The 21,571-nt window shown below is 37.5% G+C and overlaps 1 protein-coding gene and 1 pseudogene across 1 annotated transcript in view; both read right to left on the reverse strand.

Moving 5' to 3' along the window:
• Window positions 1–6,006, reverse strand: part of LOC129135433 (ubiquitin carboxyl-terminal hydrolase 6-like) — a 25,434-nt pseudogene extending 19,428 nt beyond the window's left edge.
• LOC750927 (coiled-coil domain-containing protein 144A) overlaps window positions 1–21,571 on the reverse strand; it is a 105,688-nt gene that overhangs the window by 10,575 nt on the left and 73,542 nt on the right. The window contains 3 exon segments of the mRNA XM_054670450.1: window positions 1,823–11,520; window positions 13,027–13,069; window positions 20,890–21,100. Of these exon segments, the coding sequence (XP_054526425.1) occupies window positions 11,384–11,520; window positions 13,027–13,069; window positions 20,890–21,100 (391 nt within the window). The 3' untranslated portion in view covers window positions 1,823–11,383.

Genomic DNA, 21,571 nt, shown 5'->3' on the forward strand with positions numbered 1-21,571 from the left:
CTTGTGTGACCTTCCTGCCTGAATGGTATAACCTGAACTGAATCATGAAGAAACATCCTATGAACCCAAACTGAGAGAAAATCCACAAAAAACTGACCCACACTCTTCAAACACATAAATGCCATGAAAATCAAGGAAAGACTCAGGAATCATCCTGGACTAAAAGAGACTAAAAAGACAGAATAATTTGACACAGATCGACCTCCTCCAAAGGTCAGCAACCTCAAACATCAAAGGTAGATAGGCCCACAGAGATGAGAAAGAATCAACATAAAAATGCTGAAACCTCTCAACATCATGGATTATGAAAGTCAACATCATGGATTGTAAAATCACCCATCTTAAATTATTTGGCTATAAAAAATATTATTGAGACAACTGAAAAAAGTAAAATAAGGTTTATGGATGAGATATTAACAGTAAACCATTTTTAATTTCCTGATTTTGATAGTTATACTATAATTATGCAAGATAATGCCTTGTTTTTAGGAGAAACACATCAAATTATTTAGAAATAAAGAGGCATCATACCTGCAACTTATAAACCATTCAGAAAAAGTCTATATTATGCACCTACATTTATATTTACCTAGAAAGAGAAGAGGAAAAGGGGGAGAAAGGATAAAGCAAACACAGTAAAATGTTCACATTTGGGGAATAGTATCCAAGAATGTTTTGTAGTTTTCTTACTATTTTTCTATAAGTCTCAAATTGTCAAAATAAAACATTTCTAAAAAGAAAAAAATTGTTTAAAAAAATTGTCAAATTATAACCTATTAAATGAAATAAACCACAAGTAAATATCAAATCAAGTAAATGAATAAATTGAGTTTGATGAAGAACAGAGATATCTACATAGTCTCAAATTACCTCCCCACAAAATATTAATACTAATTAATTACAAGGTGAAAAAGTAACATTACAGAGGAGAAAGCTAGCAGACACCACTGTTTGTGATCAATGCCAACATCACCAGTAAAAGGGCAAATCAAAATTGTAGGTCACTCATGTTCTATGGGGCTAACAGAGCTCTAATTTCTTCCCGGGATGGAGTGCCTGAGGGGTGGGGCAGGCTGCCACCTAGGCCTTTCAAGCTTCTCAGCCAGTTCAGCCTGTGGGCCTTTGGACAGCCCAAATTGAATGGGAACTGAAGGGATCCCCAACACAGCACAGCTGGTCTACCAAAAAGTAGCCAGAATCATTCTTTAAGCAGGTCCCTTATCCCGTTTCTCCTGACTGGAGGAGACCTCCCAACTGGGGTCTCCAGCCACCTCCTACAGGCACTTTTGAGGCCGCAATAGGTCAGTACCCTGCTGGGCTGGAGCTTCCAGAGGAAGTGGCAGGCAGCCATCTTTGCTGTTTCACAGACATCACTGATGATACCTCCAGCTATGGGAAAAACTGAGGCAACTAGGGTATAGTGCGAACCCCCAGCAAACTGCAGCAGCCCTGCAGAAGAGTGGCCAGGCTGTTAAAAGAAAAACAAGCAGGAAACAACAACAACAACAATTTAAAAAGCCACAAAAACCCCATCCTCAAGGTCAAAGTTTAAGATAGACCCACAGAGATGAGAAATAACCCCAAAATCCTGAGGACTCAAAAAGCCAGAGTATCCCTGCAACACCTCTCCAGCAAGGGCTCAGAACTGGGTTGAGCCTGAGATGGCTGAAATGACAGAGTAGGCTTCAGAATGTGAATAACAGTGAACTTCAATGACCTAAAGGAGCATCTTGTAACCCAATGCAAACAAACTAAGAATCATGACAAAACAATACAGGAGCGGACAGCCAAAATAGCCGGTCTAGAGAAAAACATAACTCACCTGTTAGAGCTGAAAAACACACTACAAGAACTTCACAATGAAATCACAATTATTAACAGCAGAATAGCCCAAGAAAAGAATCTCAGAGCTTGAAGACGATCTTTCTGAAATAAGACAGGCAGACAAGAATAGAGATAAAAGAATGAAAAGGAACGAACGATACCATCAAAAAATATGGGATTACATAAAGAGAACGAATCTGTGATGGATTGGGGTACCTGAAAAAGACAAGGAGAATGGAACCAAGTTGGAAAACATACTTCGGCATAGGATTCAAGAGAACTCACTTCCCCAAGTTAGTTCTAGCAAGACAGGCCAACACTCAAATTCAAGAAATCCAGAGAACTCCAGTGAGATACTCCACGAGGAGATCATCCCCGAGACACATGATCATCAGATTCTCCAAACTCTAAATGAAAGAAAAAATGTTAAGGGCAGTCAGACAGAAAGGCCGGGTCACCTACAAAGGGAACCCCATCAGATGAACAGCCGACCTCTCAGTGGAAACCCTACAAGTCAGAAGATACTGGGAACCAATATTCAACATTCTTAAAGAAAAGAATTTCCAACCCAGAATTTCACATCTGGCCAAACCAAGCTTCATAAGCAAAGGATAAATAAGATGCTTTTCAGACAAGCAAATGCTGAGGGAACTTGTTACTACCAGACCTGTCTTGCAAGAGCTCCTGAAGGAAGCAGTAAATATGAAAAGGAAAAACCATTACCAGGCACCAGAAAAACACACTAAAGTACAAAGAACAGTGACACTGTGAAGCAACCACATGAACAAGTTAGCAAAATAACCAGCTAGCATCATGATGATGAGATCAAATCCACATATAATACTACTAACCTTAAATCTCAATGTGTTCTCCAATGAAAGACACAGAATGGCAAGCTAGATAAAGAACCAAGACCCATCAGTATGCTGTATTCAAGAGACCCATCTCACACACAAAGAAACACATAGGCTAAAAATAAAGGGATGGAGGAAAATTTACCAAGCAAACAGAAAGCAGAAAAAAACAGAGCTTGCAATCCTAGTTTCTAACAAAACAGACTTTAAATTAACAAAGATCAAAAAAGACAAAGAAGAGCACTACCTGTTGGTAAAGGGTTCAATTCAACCAGAGGAGCTAACTATCCTAAATATGTATGCACCCTATACAAGAGCACCCAGGTTCATAAAGCAAGTTATTGGAGACCTTCAAAGAGACTTAGACTCCCACACAATAATAGTGGGAGACTTTAACACCACAATGACAATATTAGACACATCATGGAGACAGAAAATTAACAAAGATATTCAGGACCTGAACTCAGCTGTGGATCAAGTAGACATGATAGATATCTACAGAACTCTCCAACAAAAAACAAGCGAATATACATTCTTCTCATAGCCACATGACACTTACCCTAAAACTAATCATAAATTAGGAAGAAAAACACTCCTCAGCAAATGAAAAATAACTGAAATCATAACAAAGAGTCTCTCAGACCACAGCACAATCAAATTAGATCTCAAGATTAAGAAATTCACTTAAAACCACACAACTATATGGAAATTGAACAATCTGCTCCTGAATGACTTTGGGGTAAATAATAAAATTATGGCAGAGATCAAGAAGTGTTTTAAAACTAATTAGAACAAAGAGACAACATAACAGAATCTCCAGGACTCAGCTAAAGCAGTGTTAAGAGGAAAATTTATAGCACTAAATGCCCACATCAAAAAGAGAGAAAGATCTCAAGTTAACAACCTAATATTACAACTAAAAGGACTAGAGAACCAAGAGGAAACAAACTCCCAAGCTAGCAGAAGACAAGAAATAACCAAGATCAGAGCTGAACTGAAATAGAGACACAAAAAAACCTTCAAAAAAATCAATGAATCCAGGAGGTTTTTTTAAATTTACTTTTTATTTCAATAGGTTTTTAAGGAACAGGTGGTGTTTGGTTATATAAATAAGTTCTTTAGTGGTGATTTTTGAGATTTTGGTGCATCCCTCACCCGAGCAGTGTACACCGTACTCAATGTGTAGTCTTTTATTTCTCACTCCCTTCCCACCATTTCCCCTGAGTCCCCAAAGTCCACTGTATCATTCTTATGCCTTTACATTCTCATAGCTTAGTTCCCACATATGAGAACATATGATGTTTGGTTTTCCATTCTTGAGCTACTTCACTTAGAAGAATGGTCTCCAATTCCATCCAGGTTGCTGCAATTAGAAGAATGGTCTCCAATTCCATCCAGTTTGCTCCTTTTTATGGCTGAGTAGTATTCCATGGGGTGTGTGTGTACATATCACATTTTCTTTATCCACTCATTGACTGATGGGCATTTGGGCTGGTTCCATATTTTCACAATTATGAATTTTGCTGCTATAAACGTGTGTACAAGTATCTTTTTTGTATAATGACTTCTTTTCCTCTGGGTAGATACTGAGGAATGGGGTTGTTGGATCAAATGGTAGATCTACTTTTAGTTCTTTAAGCAATCTCCACACCGTTTTCCGTAGTGGTTGTACTAGTTTACATTAGCATCAACACTATAGAAGTGTTCCCTTTCCACCACATCCATGCCGACATCTATTATTTTTTATTTTTTTTAATATTGCCATTCTTACAGGAATGAGGTGATATCGCGTTGTGGTTTTGATTTGCATATCCCTGATCATTAGTGATGTTGAGCATTTTTCCATATGCTTGTTGGCCATTTGTATATTTTCTTTTGAGAATTGTCTATTCGTGTCCTTAGCCCACTTTTTTATGGGATTGTTTTCTTTCTTACTGATTTGAGTTCTTTGTAGATTCTGAATATTAGTCCTTTGTTGGATGTGTAGGTTGTGAAGATTTTCTCCCACTCTGTGTGTTGTCTGTTAACTCTGCTAATTATTTCTTTTGCTGTGCAAAAGCTTTTTAGTTTAGTTAAGTCCCATCTATTTATCTTTTGTTTTTGTTGCATTTGTTTTGAGCTTCTTGGTCATGAAGTCTTTGCCTAAGCCAATGTCTAGAAGGGTTTTTCCAGTGTTATCTTCTAGAATTTTTAAGGCTTCAGGTCTTAAGTTCTTGATCCATCTTGAGTTGATTTTTGTATAAGGTGAGAGATAAGGATCCAGTTTCATTCTCCTAAATGTGGCTAGCCAATTATCCCAGCACTATTTGTTGAATAGGGTGTCCTTTCCTCACTTTGTTGAAGATCAGCTGGCTGTAAGTATTTGGCTTTAATTCTGGGTTCTCTATTCTGTTCCATTGGTCTATGTGCCTATTTTTATACCAGTATCATGCTGTTTTAGTGACTATGGTGTTACAGAATAGTTTGGAGTTAGGTAATGTGATGTCACCAGATTTATTCTTTTTGGTTAGTCTTCCTTTGGCTATGTAGGCTCTTTTTTGGTTCCATATGAATTTTGGGATTATTTTTCATCATTTTCTAAAGAATGATGGTGGTATTTTGATGGGAATTGGATTAAATGTGTAGATTGCTTTTGGCAGTATGGTCATTTTCACAATATTGATTCTACCCATCCATGAGCATGGGATGTGCTGCCATTTGTTTGTGTCATCTGTGATTTCTTTCAGTAGTGTTTTGTAGTTTTCCACGCAGAGATCTTTCACCTCCTTGGTTAGGAACATTCCTAAGTATTTTATTATTATTATTATTATTATTTGTAGCTATTGTAAAAAGGGTTGAGTTATTGATTTGATTCTTGGCTTGGTCGCTGAAGGTGTATAGCACAGCTACGGATTTGTGCACACTTGTGTGTAACTCTGTATCCTGAAACTTTGCTGAATGCATGTACCAGTTCTAGAAGCTTTTTGGATGAGTCTTTAGGGTTTTCTAGGTATACAATCATATCATTGGGAAACAGCAATAGGCAGACTTCTTCTTTACCACTTTGGATGCCCTTGATTTCTTTCTCTTGTCTGATTGCTCTGGCTAGAACTTCCAGTACCATGTTGAATAGAAGTGGAGAAAGTGGGCAATCTTGTCTTCTTCCAGTTTTCAGGAGGAATGCTTTCAACTTTTCCCTGTTCAGTATAATGCTGGCTGTGGGTTTGTCATAGATGGCTTTTATTATCTTAATGTATGTCCCTTCTATGCTGATTTTGCTGAGGGTCTTAATAAAATGAGGATGCTGGATTTTCTCAAGTGGTTTTTCTGCATCTATTGAGATGATCATGTGACTTTTGTTTTTTAATTCTGTTTATGTAGTGTATCGCATTTATTGACTTGTAGATGTTAAACCATCCCTGCATCCCTGGTATGAAACCCACTTGATCATGATGGATTATCTTTTTGATATGTTGTTAGATTCAGCTAGCTAGTATTTTTTTTGAGGATTACTGCATCTCTGTTCATCAGGGATGTTGGTCTGTAGCTTTCTTTTCTCATTATGTCCTTCCTTGTTTTTGGTATTAGGGTGTCTATTAGTCTGTTTCAGTATTAGGGTGTGTATTAGTCCATTTTCACACTGCTGATAAAGACATACCTGAGACTGGGCAATTTACAAAAGAAAGAGGTTTATTTGACTTACAGTTCCACATATTTGGGGAGGCCTCAAAGTCATGGTGGAGTCAAGGAAGAGCAAGTCACATCCTACGTGGATGGCAGCAGGCAAAAAGAAAGAGCTTGTGTAGAGAAAGTCCTGTTTTTAAAACCATCAGATCTTGTGACACTCACTCGCTGTCATGAGAACAGCATGGAAAAGACCCGCCCTCATGATTCAATCATCTCCTACTGGGTCCTTCTCACAACATGTGGGAATTATGGGAGCTAAAAGATGAGATTTGGGTGGGGACACAGAGCCAAACCATATCATGGTGATTTTGGTTTCATCAAATGATTTAGGGAAGATTTCTCTTTCTCTATCCTGTGAAATAGTGTTAATAGGATGGGTACCAATTCTTTGAATGTCTGATAGAATTCAGGTGTGAATCCATCTGGTCCTGGACTTTTTTGTTGTTGGCAATTTTTAAATTACCATTTTCAATCTTGCTGCTTCTCATTGGTCTGTTCAGAGTCTCTATATCTTCCTAATTTAATCCAGGAGGGTTGTATATTTCCAGGAATTTATCGATCTCCTGTAGGTTTTCTAGTTTATGGATGTGAAGATGTTCATAGTAGTCTTGAATAATCTTTTGTATTTCTGTGGTATCAGTAGTAATATCTCCCATTTCATTTCTAATAGAGCTTATTTGGATCTTCTCTCTTCTTTTCTTGATTAATCTTGCTAATGCTTATCAATTTTATTTATCCTTTCAAAGAACCAGCTTTTTGTTTCATTTATCTGTTGTATTTTTTTGTTTCAATTTCATTTAGTTTTGTTCTGATTTTGTTATTTCTTTTCTTCTGCTGGGTTTGGATTTGGACTGTTCTAGTTTCTCCAATTCTGTGAGGTGTGACCTTAGATTGTTTATTTGTGCTCTTTCAGACTTTTTGATATAGGCATTTAATGCTATGAATTTTCTTCTTAGCTCCACTTTTGCTGTATCCCAGAGTTTTTGATAGGTTGTGTCACTATTATCGTTCAGTTCAAAGAATTTTTAAATTTCCCTCTTGATATCATTGTTGACCCAACAATCATTCAGGAGTAGGTTATTTAATTACCATGTATTTGCATGCTTTTGAGTGTTCCTTTTGGAATTAATTTCCAATTTTATTCCACTGTGGTCTGAGAGAGTACTTGATATAATTCTGATTTTCTTAAATTTACTGAGACTGGTTTTGTGCCCTATCATATGGTCTATTTTGGAGAATGTCCCGTGTTCTGATGTATACAATGTATATTCTATGCTTGTTGGGTAGAATGTTCTGTAAGCATCTGTTAAGTCCATATGTTCTAGGGTATAGTTTAAGTCCATTATTTCTTTGTTGACTTTCTGTCTTGGTGATCTGCCTAGTGCTGCCAGCGGAGTATTAACATCCCCCACTATTATTGTGTTGCCAACTACCTCATTTCTTATGTCTAGTAGTAATTGTTTTATAAATTTGGGATCTCCAGTATTAGGTGCATATATATTTAGGACTGTGATATTTTCCTGTTGAACTAGTCCTTTTATCATTATATGTCCCTCTTTGTCTTTTTAAAACTGCTGTTGTCTTAAAGTCCGTTTTGTCTGATATAAGAACAGCTACTCCTGCTCGCTTTTGACGTGTCTATTTAGACAAAGTGTCTTTTTCCAACCCTTTGCCTTAAGTTTATGTGAGTCCGTATGTGTTAGGTGAGTCTCCTGAAGACAGCAGCAACTTGGTTGGTGAATTCTTACCCATTCTGCCATTCTATATCTCTTAAGTGGAGCATTTAGGCCATTTACGTTCAACATTAGCATTGAGATGTGAGGTACTATTCTATTCGTAACGCTATTTGTTGCCTGAGTACCTGAAAACCTGGAAGCGTTCCCTTGAAAACTGACACAAGACAAAGATGCCCTCTCTCACCAACTCCTATTCAACACAGTATTAGAAATTCTCACCAAGGCAATCAGGCAAGAGAAAGAAAGAAAAGCTATTCAAATAGGAAGACAGGAAGTCAAACTATCTTTGTTTGCAGATGATATGATCCTATATCTAGAAAACTCCATCATCTCAGCTCAAAAACTTCTTAGCTGATAAGCAACTTCAACAAAGTCTCAGGATACAAAATCAATGTGCAAAAGTCACTAGCATTCCTATACACCAACAACAGGCAAGCCGAGAGAAAAATCATGAATTAACTCCCATTCACAATTGCCACAAGAAGAGTATAATACCTAGGAATACAGCTAACAAGAAAAGTGAAGGACCTTTTCAAGGATAACTATAAACCATTATTCAAAGAAATCAGAGATGACACAAACAAATGGAAAAACATATGCTCACAGACGGGAAGGATCAATATCGTGAAAATGACCACACTGCCCAAGGCAATCTGTAAATTAAATGCTAGGCCCATTAAACTACTATTGACATTCTTTACAGACCTAGAAGAAGCTATTTTAAAATTCATATGGAACCAAAAAAGAGCCCAAATAGCCAAGACAATCCTAAGCAAGAAGAGCAAAGCTAGAGGCATCATGCTACCCAGCTTCAAATATACTACAAGACTACAGTAACCAAAACAGCATGGTGCTGGTACAAGAACCGACACATAGACCAATGGAACAGAATGGAGAACCCAGAAATAAGACCACACACCTACAACCATGTGATCTTTGACAAACCTGACAAAAGGAAGCAATGGGGAAAAGATTCCCTATTTAATAAATGGTGCTGGGAGAACTGGCTAGCCATATGCAGCAAATTGAAACTGGACCCCTTCCTTAACCCATATACAAAAGTTAACTCCAGATGGATTAAAGACTTAAATCTACAACCCAAAACTATAAAAATCCTGGAAGAAAACCTAGGCAATGCCATTCAGGACACAGGCAAGGGCAAAGATTTCATGACGAAGATGCCAAAAGCAATTGCAACAAAAGCCAAAATTGACAAATGGGATCTAATTAAACTAAAGAGCTTCTGCACAGCATTAAGAACCTACCAACAGAGTAAACCGACAACCTACAGAATGGGAGAAAATTTTTGCACTCTATCCATCTGACAAAGGTCTAATATCCAGCATCTACAAGGAACTTAAACAAATTTACAAGAAAAAAAAACTCAACCCCATCAGAAAGTGGTCAAAGGACACAAACAGACACTTTTCAAAAGAAGGCATACATGCAGCCAACAAACAAAAAAACCTCAACATCACTGATCATCTGAGAAATGCAAATCAAAACCACAATGAGACACCATCTCACAACAGTCAGAATGGCTATAATTCAAAAAAATGAAAAGATGCTGGCAAGATTATGGAGAAACAGGAATGCTTTTACACTGTTGATAGGAGTGTAAATTAGTTCAACCAGTGTGGAAGACAGTGTGGTGATTCCTCAAAGATCTAGAACCTGAAATACCATTTAACCCAGCAATCCCATTACTTGGTATATACCCAAAGGAATATAACTAATTCTAGTATAAAGATACACGCACACGTATGTTCATTGCGGCACTATTCACAATAGCAAAGACAAAGAATCAACCTAAAAGCCCATCAATGATAAACTGGATAAAGAAAATGTGGTACATATACACCATGGAATACTATGCAGCCATGAAAAGGAATGAGACATGTCCTTTGCAGGGACATGGGTGGAGCTGCAGAACATTATCCTCAGCAAACCAACGCAGAAATAGAAAATGAAATACTGCATGCTCTCACTTACAAGTGGGAGCTGAATAATGAGAACACATGGACACATGGCGGGGAACAACACACACAGGGGCATGTGGGATGGTGGGGGGTGAGAGAAGGGAGAGCATCGTGAAGAACAGCTAATGGATGCTGGGCTATTATTAATACCTATGTGATGGGATGATCTGTGCAGTAAACCACCATGGCACATATTTACCTATGTAACAAACCTGGACATCCTGCACATCCTGCACATGTACCCCTGAACTTAAAAGATGAAAATAAAAAATAATAATAATTGCAGGTCACCTGATAGAATGCAGTGAGAAGATCATGGGATAACTTCTGTGATACTCTTGCCAAAAAAAAAAATTATCATCTAAATCTTATCATAAAAAAAATTCAGAGAAATCCAATGGAGGGACATTCTGTATTATTGGACTTTACTCTTCAAAAGATTTAAGGTCATAAAGGTCAAAGAAAAACTGAGGAACTGTTCCAGACTGAAAGAGTCATGACAACTAAATGAAATTCATGGACCTGAATGGGATCCTTCTGCTACAAAGAACATCATAGACAATTAAGAAAACTTGAAAAGAAACTGAGAATGAAATGATCAAGTGTATTGATGTTAACTTTCTGATTATGAAGTAGTTATATAAAATGTCCTGACTTGTGGGAATACCCACATACCAGATGTGATGGCATAATGTCAGCAATTTACTCTCAAATGGCCCACAGGGGGAAAGCTGTTTTTCCTAAAATGTGGAAATTTTCTCCAATTTTAAGACTGTTTCCCAAAAGTTAATCTAATAAAGAAATGAAACAATAAATAAAAAAGCAAAAAGCCTTAGGCAAACCTTATTTTTCCACAAGGAAAGATCTAAATAAATCAGTGCTTAAAATTAAAATTATCTAAGTTTGATTGCACTATAACAATCATAATACATCCAAACATTGACAATGACCACAGTACCAGTATACCAAAATGATGTCTATCTAAACTTAAATCTATCACTATGTATAAAGATAAAATCATAAAATACAAACAAGCCATCAATTGGCTCCACTAAATTATTAATGGCAACTTGATTATTTGGCTGTTTAAACAGCTAACATTTGGGCAGTTCGAGTATGTAAAACTCAGTAATACTGGTTTTCATTTGCAAAATCCACTTAAAAGTTAGCTGAAGAGGCCAAGAAACATTATTTAAAATACTATATAAATTTTCATCAGACATGTATAATATAGAATATTTCCCTTTAGCAAAAATGTTCACATCATATATTTAATGGGAAACAAAATATCATGTGAATAGCCCAAATAAAATTGCCTTATCTTTCAGAGTATGTATTTTCTTCTTAAAATCTGTGCATATTCTTTTGTTACTTCCAAAACTGGATCTTGATTCAGATTTTCCTTGTGTGTAAATCCTAGAGGAGAAGCTATATAGGATCCAGGTTCATATTTAGTAGCAGCTGGAAAAAAAAGCAAGAATTACATTATTATTATTATTATTATTATTATTATATTATTATTATTATTGTTATTATTTTAAGATAGGGGCTCACTCTTTCACCTATGCTGGAGTGCCGTGGTGTGATCACAGGTCACTGCAGTCTTGTCCTCCCAGGCTTAAGCAATTCTCCTGCCTCAGCCCCAAGTACTTGGAACTGCAGGCATGAGCCACTGTGCCTGGCAAGCTTTTGTATTTTTTATAGGGGCAGGGTTTCATCATGTTGGCACAGGCTGCTCTCAAACTCCTGGGCTCCAGTGATCTGCCTGCCTCAGGCTCCCAAAGTGCTGGGACTACAAACGTGAGCCAACATGCCTGGCAAAAGAATTATATTCTATATATTTCATAGTTAACTAAGTGCAAATCAGTAAAAAAGAGTTGAGAGCTTTTTCAGTGTTAACAAGAATGAAAAGTATGTATGACTACAATGCTAACTTATTATTAGATAAGAATCTGCCCATAGTTGCACACTAAATTAATGATCATTGTGGTTGTGTATCACAGCTTCTGGTTTTCTCATTCTTCATTCATTTATTCAACAACCACATGCTAAGGTACTAGACTATGCCCTGGAGTTACAAGATGAAGATGATACAGTCCACCCCTCAGCAATCATATGCTATAACCTGAAAAAGCAGACAAATAGGCAATTTCCATACCAAGTCATAGATACCCTGACAGGTATAAAACAGGGCACTATTGGAATGCAAGAGGGACACCTATCCCAGTTTTGTCTCGATATTGTAGGCTTTTCGGTGGAGGCATGGTTAGTGGATACCTGAAGGATGAGAAAAAAAGGTTGGCAGATAGAGCAAAGAAGCAAGTGCAAAGAGCTAGAGGAGAAGGATGAGCACTGTGGAATTCTGTGCAGTCCAGTTTGGCTGGATCCTAGAGCAAAGGGGCAGAGTAAAGTAAGTGGTGAGAGATAAGCCTGAGTAACTTGACAAGAACCAAATGAATGTGGGTGTTTATATTACATGTTAAGGAATTTGGAACTTTTTCTGAGGGCAAAAGTAAACCAATGACACTGTAAATGACTGGAGATTTAAAGTGTTACCTCTCAAGCGACTGCTGATAAACTGTAACTGCTTGAATAGGTTACTAGATGAGACTGGGATGTTTTGGCCTTAAAAATCACTACCATAACCCTGAGAAGTTGATGATGCTTCTGTTTTCTGAGAACCGTTTCTGTGTGCTGGCTGACAATTCCATAGGGATGGCAGAAGTGAAGAGTAGAGCCAGACTTCTTGAGCTATTTTTTTCAAGCTATGGAACGTGATGAATTCATGAGGCATAAGTATGCTCTTCATTATACATGTTCAAGTTTTCACATCTGTCATTAGATGTATATGAAAGAATATTTGATGTAGTATCTACTAGCCCAAGAACGGAAAGGGATGTCGTTTGCAGTTTATTTCAGATATATATTACTTAATCTAAATTTAATTCATAAAGTTTGGTAACATACCTGCTACTTCTGCAGTTAGATCATTTTGCAACTTCTGCTGCATCTGAAATAAGTCAAATATTATTTATAACGTTTAAGAAGAGACATTATCATGGTAAGGAGCATTAATTACAAAATGCGGCCTTTAAACAATACTTTTACAGACTAGACCTAACTTGAAGATTGCTTAAATTAAAAATATCATATAAATTCCTACCTATTTTAAGTTTAGATAATGGAGAACATATATGTGTTATGCTGTTTAGATTAATCTCACAAAAGTACAATTAATATTGGTCTGTTGGATCTATGTCGTTTCAAAAGTGTGATGTTTTCCCTTATTAGTACAGAGGTTACACAATTCAAGTCGTATTCTGCAATGAATGCATTACTTTCCCATTCTTATCAAAACTCTGCCCTTTATCAAGGTCTAACCAGTTTTTCACTTTAATGAATAGTTCCTTACAATGAACTCCCCATTCTCCACTTTTAGAAAATAATAATTTCAAAGTATGTTCTTTGCTATTAATTCAGCACAGAATCTTTAATACATACTTGAAGAAAGCAGTATTGTTGTGATGCCATGTGAAAGTTCCACTGGCAAAAGATTAAAAATATTATGCTATTATGATTAACATTTCTTCATTCATACGGACACAAAGATTTCAGAAAATGTACATAAAAACAAGGATAAATACAGGTTAGAGCCAGTTTTCAATCTTAGTTTCTCTGATTCATGAGTGTCTAGAATTAAAAACTAGGAAAACAATTTAGAGTTATTTAACTGCAACTTTGATTTCTTTTCAGAAATTAGTACCCATTTTTTAAGCATCTGACAAGTTATAGTTATCTACTTAATTATGAAAGGTGTCGGAATATTTCAAACTTATTGCCAGTGTCCCTATCTAGAGTGCTCTTATTTAATTTTTTTTTAGAATAGGTATTCTCTCACTAAATGCCTAGAACGGGGTCTGTGATAGTTTGTGGTGATAAAGATAATGATATCTAATGCCTTTACAAATTTTAGGTGTCAAGTCAATTTTTTTTTTTTACTAACAGGTTTACCAATATTTTGAGACTCCTTTCCATAACATTTCTGTGACAAAAACATTATAGATAGGCTTTATAGAGTAGGTAACATGACAACAGCATTACCATCCAGGCCTTATAAAAGTAATAATTCAAGAAATGATCCGTTTCAAGCTATGTCCCACAGAAATCTAAGGTTCCACAGAGGATGCTGAAGGATTAAGGGATAAGAAAGTCACAGCTTCAGAGCACTGATCCTTCCTTTAGTCAGGCAGCACTACTTCTGTTTTCTATAATGTGGTTTTATGCAATTTTAAAAAGTTCCATTCTTAAAGAAAAAAGAGATTTACTTAAACGTATGAGTGTCACTGATTTAGTCAAAGTCCTTAATTTTACATAAGAAACAAAACAGGCTCAGAGAGACTGCAGCTTGCCTGAGGTCACAAAACCAATTAGTTACAAGGTAGGAGTGGGCTTCAGATCTTTCACTGAGCCTGGAGTTATTCTATGCCAGCACCTTCCTTCATATTCAGAAAAGAAATACAGATTTTAAAAAATAACTCAGGCTGGGCGCGGTGGCTCACACCTGTAATCCCAGCACTTTGGGAGGCCGAGGCGGGAGGATCACAAGGTCAGAAGATCAAGACCATCCTGGCTAACACAATGAAACCCCGTCTCTACTAAAAATACACAAAATTAGCCGGGCATGGTGGTGGGTGCCTGTAGTCCCAGCTACTCAGGAGGCTGAGGCAGGAGAATGGCGTGAACACCCAGGAGGTGGAGCTTGCAGTGAGCCGAGATCGTGCCACTGCACTCCAGCCTGGGTGACAGAGTCAGACTCCGCATCAAAAATAATAATACTAATAATAAAAATAAAAAAATAACTCAGACAGTCTGCGTGTGGTGGCTCACGCCTGTAATCTCAGCACTTTGAGAGGCCGAATTGGGTGGATCACAAGGTTAGGAGTTCAAGACCAGCCTGGACAATATGGTGAAACCCCGTCTCTACTAAAAATATAAAAATTAGCCAGGCGTGGTGGTGTGCACCTGTAGTCCCAGCTACTCAGGAGGCTGAGGCAGGAGAATCGCTTGAACCCGGCAGGCAGAGGTTGCAGTGAGCAGAGATCACGCCACTGCACTCCAGCCTGGGAGACAGAGTGAGACTCTGCCTCAAAAACACAACAACAACAAAAAAGAGAAAATGCATCTATAAACTGTCATGATGCTCTATAATGTTTAAGCATGAGACAAAAAATAGTAGCTCTCCAAATTGTAAGTTATGAATCAAATTTAAAGAACAATTAATATCATAACTTCTGGCTAGTACCAGTCAAGACACTCAATTTATAAAGAACCCATTTTTCAAACCGCAGAACAGAAAACTTGAAGGAGGAAATCTTTAGCTGAACCAAGCAAGCAGAAATTAAGAAAACTGTTCCTTAAAAGAACTATTCATTCTCCTCCAAATAAGACGTGGTTTAGGAAAATCAATCAAGTCAATTACCCATGTTGTGAGTTATTTATAGAAAAACTGAAAACACAAAACAGATTTCTCTTTACCATCTACCATACGTCTGTCCAACTTCTCATCATTAATTTGTACATACAAAGACATGGGATTAATTTCAATTATCACTTAAATCCAGCCATAAATGATAGGAGAACCTTCATTTTCCTGGCCTCAGGTTTCAAATGAGGACTTAGACTCTCTCTACCTATAGCTTCCTCTTGAGAGGATATCAGATCTACCTAATGGGTGAATTTGGGCAAAGCACACAGTGTGCTTGCTTGGCTCAGAGTCTCTTTCAAAAGATGTGTCTGCCCACAGTGACATGAGTTCAGGTCTGCTGTCATCTCTGCAGTAAGCAGCATGCACCTGCGATGGGTGTCAAGCATTTGTTTTCTCCACTTAAAACTCTGTGGGTTAGTGCCTAATCTGGCATAAAATACTGTGGCTGCACATCTGAGCCTCATCCTCCCATTAGTTATCATGAGTCTGCAATAGAGCTACTGTGTTGATGTCCATCTATCTGACTCCTGTGTTCTGAACTCAGAAGGGAAGGAGGAGCACCATTTGCTGCCTATCCACCACAGACTGAACAAGAAAGATGACTGTATAACACTTACAGAAATAGTTTCTTCTTCCTTGACTTTTCTAATCTTACCATACATTCTTCACAACTACCTCCACTTTAAAGAGGGGAGGAGTTAGAAAAATTTTTTAAAGAAATATAGTGAAATCAGTACCAATGGCAAAGTCCAATAAATACAAAGTTCACTTTTCAGCAATAACTTATTGACAGGCTACTGCTAAATTATACTTGAGATTACAGGCTGGAAAATAAGGAGCCAATAAAACTATAAAAAGTACTTCTGATATATAGGACAAAGGATCCCAGGGTTAATCTAGAATGTGAAACCTATAAGTAAAAATCAGTAAAACATAGGCATAGCAATCTATTATCACTACAATGGTGTTAAGTGGCAAGGCTATGTGGCAGGCCAGGTCTCACTAACGCAGGCCTCCATAACAACTGCTTTGGCACTGACTGAGTAGTTAAGTTAAACATTAAAAGCTGAAAGAGCCAGTGCCTTTATACAGGCTGGAATGTAACAAAAGCCCACCAAGAATCTTGCCTAGGCCTTCCCTGGGCCTTAAAGTGTGACAAAATAATGAAGGAATTCTTAATAGGACCTGTTTGGTATTAAACAAGTTTTATTGGGGATCTGAAGAAACTCCCCAGGCCTCCACAAATAAGTTTATTGGGGGTCTAATGGAACTCCCAAACCTCCATGATTTAGCAGGAGACAAGATAAGGGTAATCGCCCCAGCACCTGGACCCATTTAGATTAAATAAATTTACTGAAGCTCCAGAGGAAGGTCTGCAGGACTTAGATCTTAGTTATAGATTAAAAGAAGTTAATCACTTATGTCTATAGATGAATGCACACTTACATGTAGATATATAGCTTAGAAGGTATATGAGCTCTGGAAAACTTTGTAATTTTGAATTGGTGTGGTAATAATTTCCAGGCCTTCCTTGTAACCCTGTAACCGGTTGCAGAAAATAAAACCTCTCTTCCCAATTCATCTGCATCTCATTACTGGACCATGATAAATAGCAGCCCGACTCTCAGTTTGGTCTGGGAACAGTCAGACTCTAGACTTCATATAATGGGGTGAGAGATGCAATAAATGCTAACTGTCATGAATGTAGAGAAAACTTGTTTCAACAACCAGTTATAATATATTATTTCTCTGGTGTGTGATTTCATACAAAATTATAACCATTTTTCTTGAGGTTAGAGAAAGTGCTGAGTACAATAGCACTTCACAGTAGGAATAGTCCAAAGTGTTAAAATCTTGCAAATAAAGGACATGTATAAACAGATCCAATATTAGTGCTATTTTTAACATTTTGCTTTTGAAAATCGTAGCTAAAAATTTCTAAATATCCCGTTGTGTAATGCCCCACCCAGAAACCCGCCCCACCCAGAAACCCACCCCACCCCCTACCTTTTTTTGTAAATCTCAGTTGAGATGGTATGTTACCTCCTCCTCCTTGTATTAGCTGATGTTTTCCTATAGGAAATACTGAAGTTCCTAGCAACTCTAGAAGGCACCTTCTTTCTGTAACTCTAAAAATTCTGTAGACAACAGCTGTATAAGAACTCTTCCAAGGTGTGATTATGGAGACATGCCTTTGTATCTTTTTTTTTTTTTTTTTTTTTTTGAGATGGAGTCTTGCTCTGTCACCTGGGCTGCAGTGCAGTGGCACAATCTCGGCTCACTACAACCTCTGCCTCCTGGGTTCAAGCGATTCTCCTGCCTCAGCCTCCCGAGTAGCTAGGATTATAGGCGCCCGCCACCACGCCAGGCTAATTTTTGCATTTTTAGCAGAGACAGGGTTTCACCATGTTGTCCAGGCTGGTCTCGAATTCCTGACCTCAAGTGACCCACTCGCCTCGGCCTCCCAAAGTGCTGGGATTACAGGTGTGAGCCTCTGCACCCAGCACTCATATCTTGATATAATCATGCTTTTAAATCTCTTTTAGTAAATCTAACATGATTGGGCAAAAAATGCCCCACAAGGAAACTAGGTATGCCTTGGAACTACTACATTAACATTAACTTTAAAACAAACAAATTTTCTACTTATCTAGAAATACTAAAAAATGAACACCCCCTACCCCACAAAACAGAAATTAAAAAAAAAAAAGTTCCTCAAAAATCTTCCCTTGCATCACATCTGCTTTTATTTATTTTATTTATTTTTTTCCCCCACCCATGAGATGGAGTCTTGCTCTGTCGCCCAGGTTGGAGTGCAGCAGCGCAATCTCAGCTCACTGCAACCTTTGCCTCCCAGGTTCAAGCGATTCTCCTGCCTCAGCCTCCCAAGTAACTGGGACTGCAGGCGCACACCACCATGCCCAGCTAATTTTTGTATTTTTATTAGGGACGGGGTTTCACCATGTTGGAGGTTGGTCTCGAACTCCTGACCTCAGGTGATCCACCCACCTTGGCCTCCCAAAGTGCTGGGATTATAGGTTTGAGCTACAGTGCCCGGCCTACATCTGCTTTTTATACTCTCTCAGCACCATCTTGTAAAATGATACATTACCTTGTTTTTCTGGTAAGTATTGTGAAAGGAAAATATCTTGGGCCTCCAAAATCACTAAGCTAAAAGGAAAACTCAGGCTGGAAACTGCTTAGGGCAAACCTGCCTCCCATTCTATTCAAAGTTACCTCTCTGCTCACTAAGATAAATGCAGATCTGACTGTCTCCTTTGGAAAGGCTAATCAGAAACTCAAAAGAGTGCAACTGTTTGTCTCTCACCTATCTGTGACCTGGAAGCCCCCTCCCCGCTACCAGTCTTCCTCCCTTTGCTTCAAATTGTCCCGCCTTTCCAGAGTGAACCAATGTACTTCTTAAATATATTGATTGATGTCTCATGCCTCCCTAAAATGTATAAAACCAAGCTGTGCCCCAACCACCTTGGACACTTGTCATCAGGACTTCCTGAGGCTGTGTCACGGATGTGTGTCCTCAACCTCGGCAAAATAAACTTTCTAAATTAATTGAGACTCGTCTCAAATTTTGGGGGTTCATAGTACTAATGAGAACATTATATTTGCATCTTGCTTAACCATTGACAGACGTATTTAACATTCATTTCCCATTAGTACCCAGTGGTACAATTTCGTGACTGAGGCATTTGGACGCTGATCATCTCATTTTTTTCAGAAAAATAAAACCTAAGCGAACAATATGATTAAAAATATCAGCTAGCTGGGCTCTTGTAATCTATGTATTAAAACAATCATTTAATGCATTCCCTTTTAAGCTATTTAGCCACAATGCTATCTAAGAAACCTTAGATTTGCTCTTCTATGATTTGTTAGGACACGAAATAGCCAGGTAAACACAACAAGGTTGAGGTTGATTCCATGTGGGCCTGCGCTACTTTTCTGTGCGCTAAGGAGATCATAAAAACATCAAAACTATAAGCCAATGTGCATCGATTGAAAATTTTAAAAACAACAATATACACAAAGAAAACTATTTATTTATTGTTGTTCAAACAAATGTTTTATGGATTTTGTAATTTTTTTAAGAGACAGAATCTTGCTATGTTGCCCAGATTGGAATGCTGCAGTGCCGTAGCTACTCACAGGAATAATCATTGCGCACTGCAGATTTGAACTCCTGGGTTCAAGTGATCTTCCTGCCTCAGCCTCAGGAGCAGCTGGGACTACAGGTGTGTGCCACTGTGCCCAGTTTTTGTAATTTTCCCTCAGTTGAAAAATGGACGAATGTTAGACAAATACCTTAATCTGGGTCAAGCATAGTTGAACTACGTTTTGTTTTTTTTTTCCTTACCAACTCTATAGTTGATACAGCTCGTCATTTTTGGATCCATTTTGAAATCCCCAGAAATAGACTCTTACTCTGAGTGAAACCACACGGTTGAACTAAAAAGTTCCTGTTACATGTCCAGGGGAGATGTCCATGTGCAGCTTTACATGGAATTTGGGGTATTAAGAATAGAACTGATTCTGTTTGGTCACATTTGCTATTGAAGGCCTCTAGATACCATTGCCATCTTAGTCATCAATTACTAAAGTTATGGCCAGGTGGAGAGACAAAACTTATGTGAGCTTTACTTTAAAAATTCAAATATTTATTTGATTTAACTATTTCAAAACCACTGTGCTATTGCATAGCAATAGACACATTTTACTAAAATTGGGATTAAAACACTATTAAGTGCAATAGCAATTACAGATGTACTCATGTAAGAAAATCACAAAACTTTTAACTTAAAGAACAGATTAATCAAGTGTTGCAGGTTTATATAACATACAAAAGTATTCACCTTGGGTCCTTTTAAATAATAAACATCCATGGGTGGTTAGTGTTTGGACACCAATCATTCACATATGATGACGGGTAGAAAACTGAGATGATGCAGAAAAACTTTAAAAGTGACCCCAGGCACACTAAACCCATTAAAAGTGAACCCCAGACAAACTAAAATCAATTAGTATGACGAAGCACATCAAAGTAAACCTTTGGTTAAAATCTAACTTAAATGCAGTTTTTAAAAAAATTTAAAATGTGTCAGTTTGGTTACATTTATTAAATAAAGTTAACAAAGGAGTAATCTCTTATGAATGAGAGCTCCAGAGACTTAAAAATAACTGTAAAATTTCTGTCTCCTCTCTTTATTAACACAGGTAATTATTACTTTTACTTACCATACACAAGACAATTAAGTAACTGAGTATTTTACCAAATAACATACAAGAATTCTATCAGAAATCTGAACGCCAAAGGAAAAAAGATAGCTAACCTTCAACAAGTAGCTCTCCATGTCCTTAAGAGCAGACCTCTTTTTTCTTGGAATATGTTTTCTGTTGAGACCTTCACTATCATTAAGATTTCCAACGCAAGGTGACTCTAGGACTGGCCTTGCAGCATAAGCAGTGAATAGAGATCTGGATCTGGTCTGCTCTTTCTCCACAGTAAGTTGCGTACTGACCTCTGCTATCATCTCATTAGTTCTATGAAGATTGCAAAAGACAAATGCTTAGTATTTCATTTTTTCCTAAATGATTCCTAAATGACTTCGATTGTTCTAAAAGTTGCCATTAAGAGTAAATGGAATATACCATAGGCCGTGTTTTAACTCTGAAAATGTGTTAGAGCATGCCTGCTGTATCCAATTATAGTTTTAACATTGTTCTAAAGAAGTACATCTATTTCTAGAGGGATTTCTAACAAACAAGTAGTTCAAAGAGAGGGAGGGGACAGAAAAGACGATCAATGATGTATGGCTTCATAGTTAACACTTGTTGCCCATATGGAATGACTCTACTTATACGATTCTTAAGGATGCCATTAGAATTACTTGTATTCCAAGGGTAACTATGTGAAATGATGAAGATATTAATTTGCTTGACAAAATACCATTTCACTGCGTATAAATATATCAAAACATCAAGTTGTACTCCTTAAATATATACAAGAAAAAA

Source organism: Pan troglodytes, chromosome 19 (assembly GCF_028858775.2).
Source record: "Pan troglodytes isolate AG18354 chromosome 19, NHGRI_mPanTro3-v2.0_pri, whole genome shotgun sequence".
Classification (NCBI taxonomy): Eukaryota; Metazoa; Chordata; class Mammalia; order Primates; family Hominidae; genus Pan; species Pan troglodytes.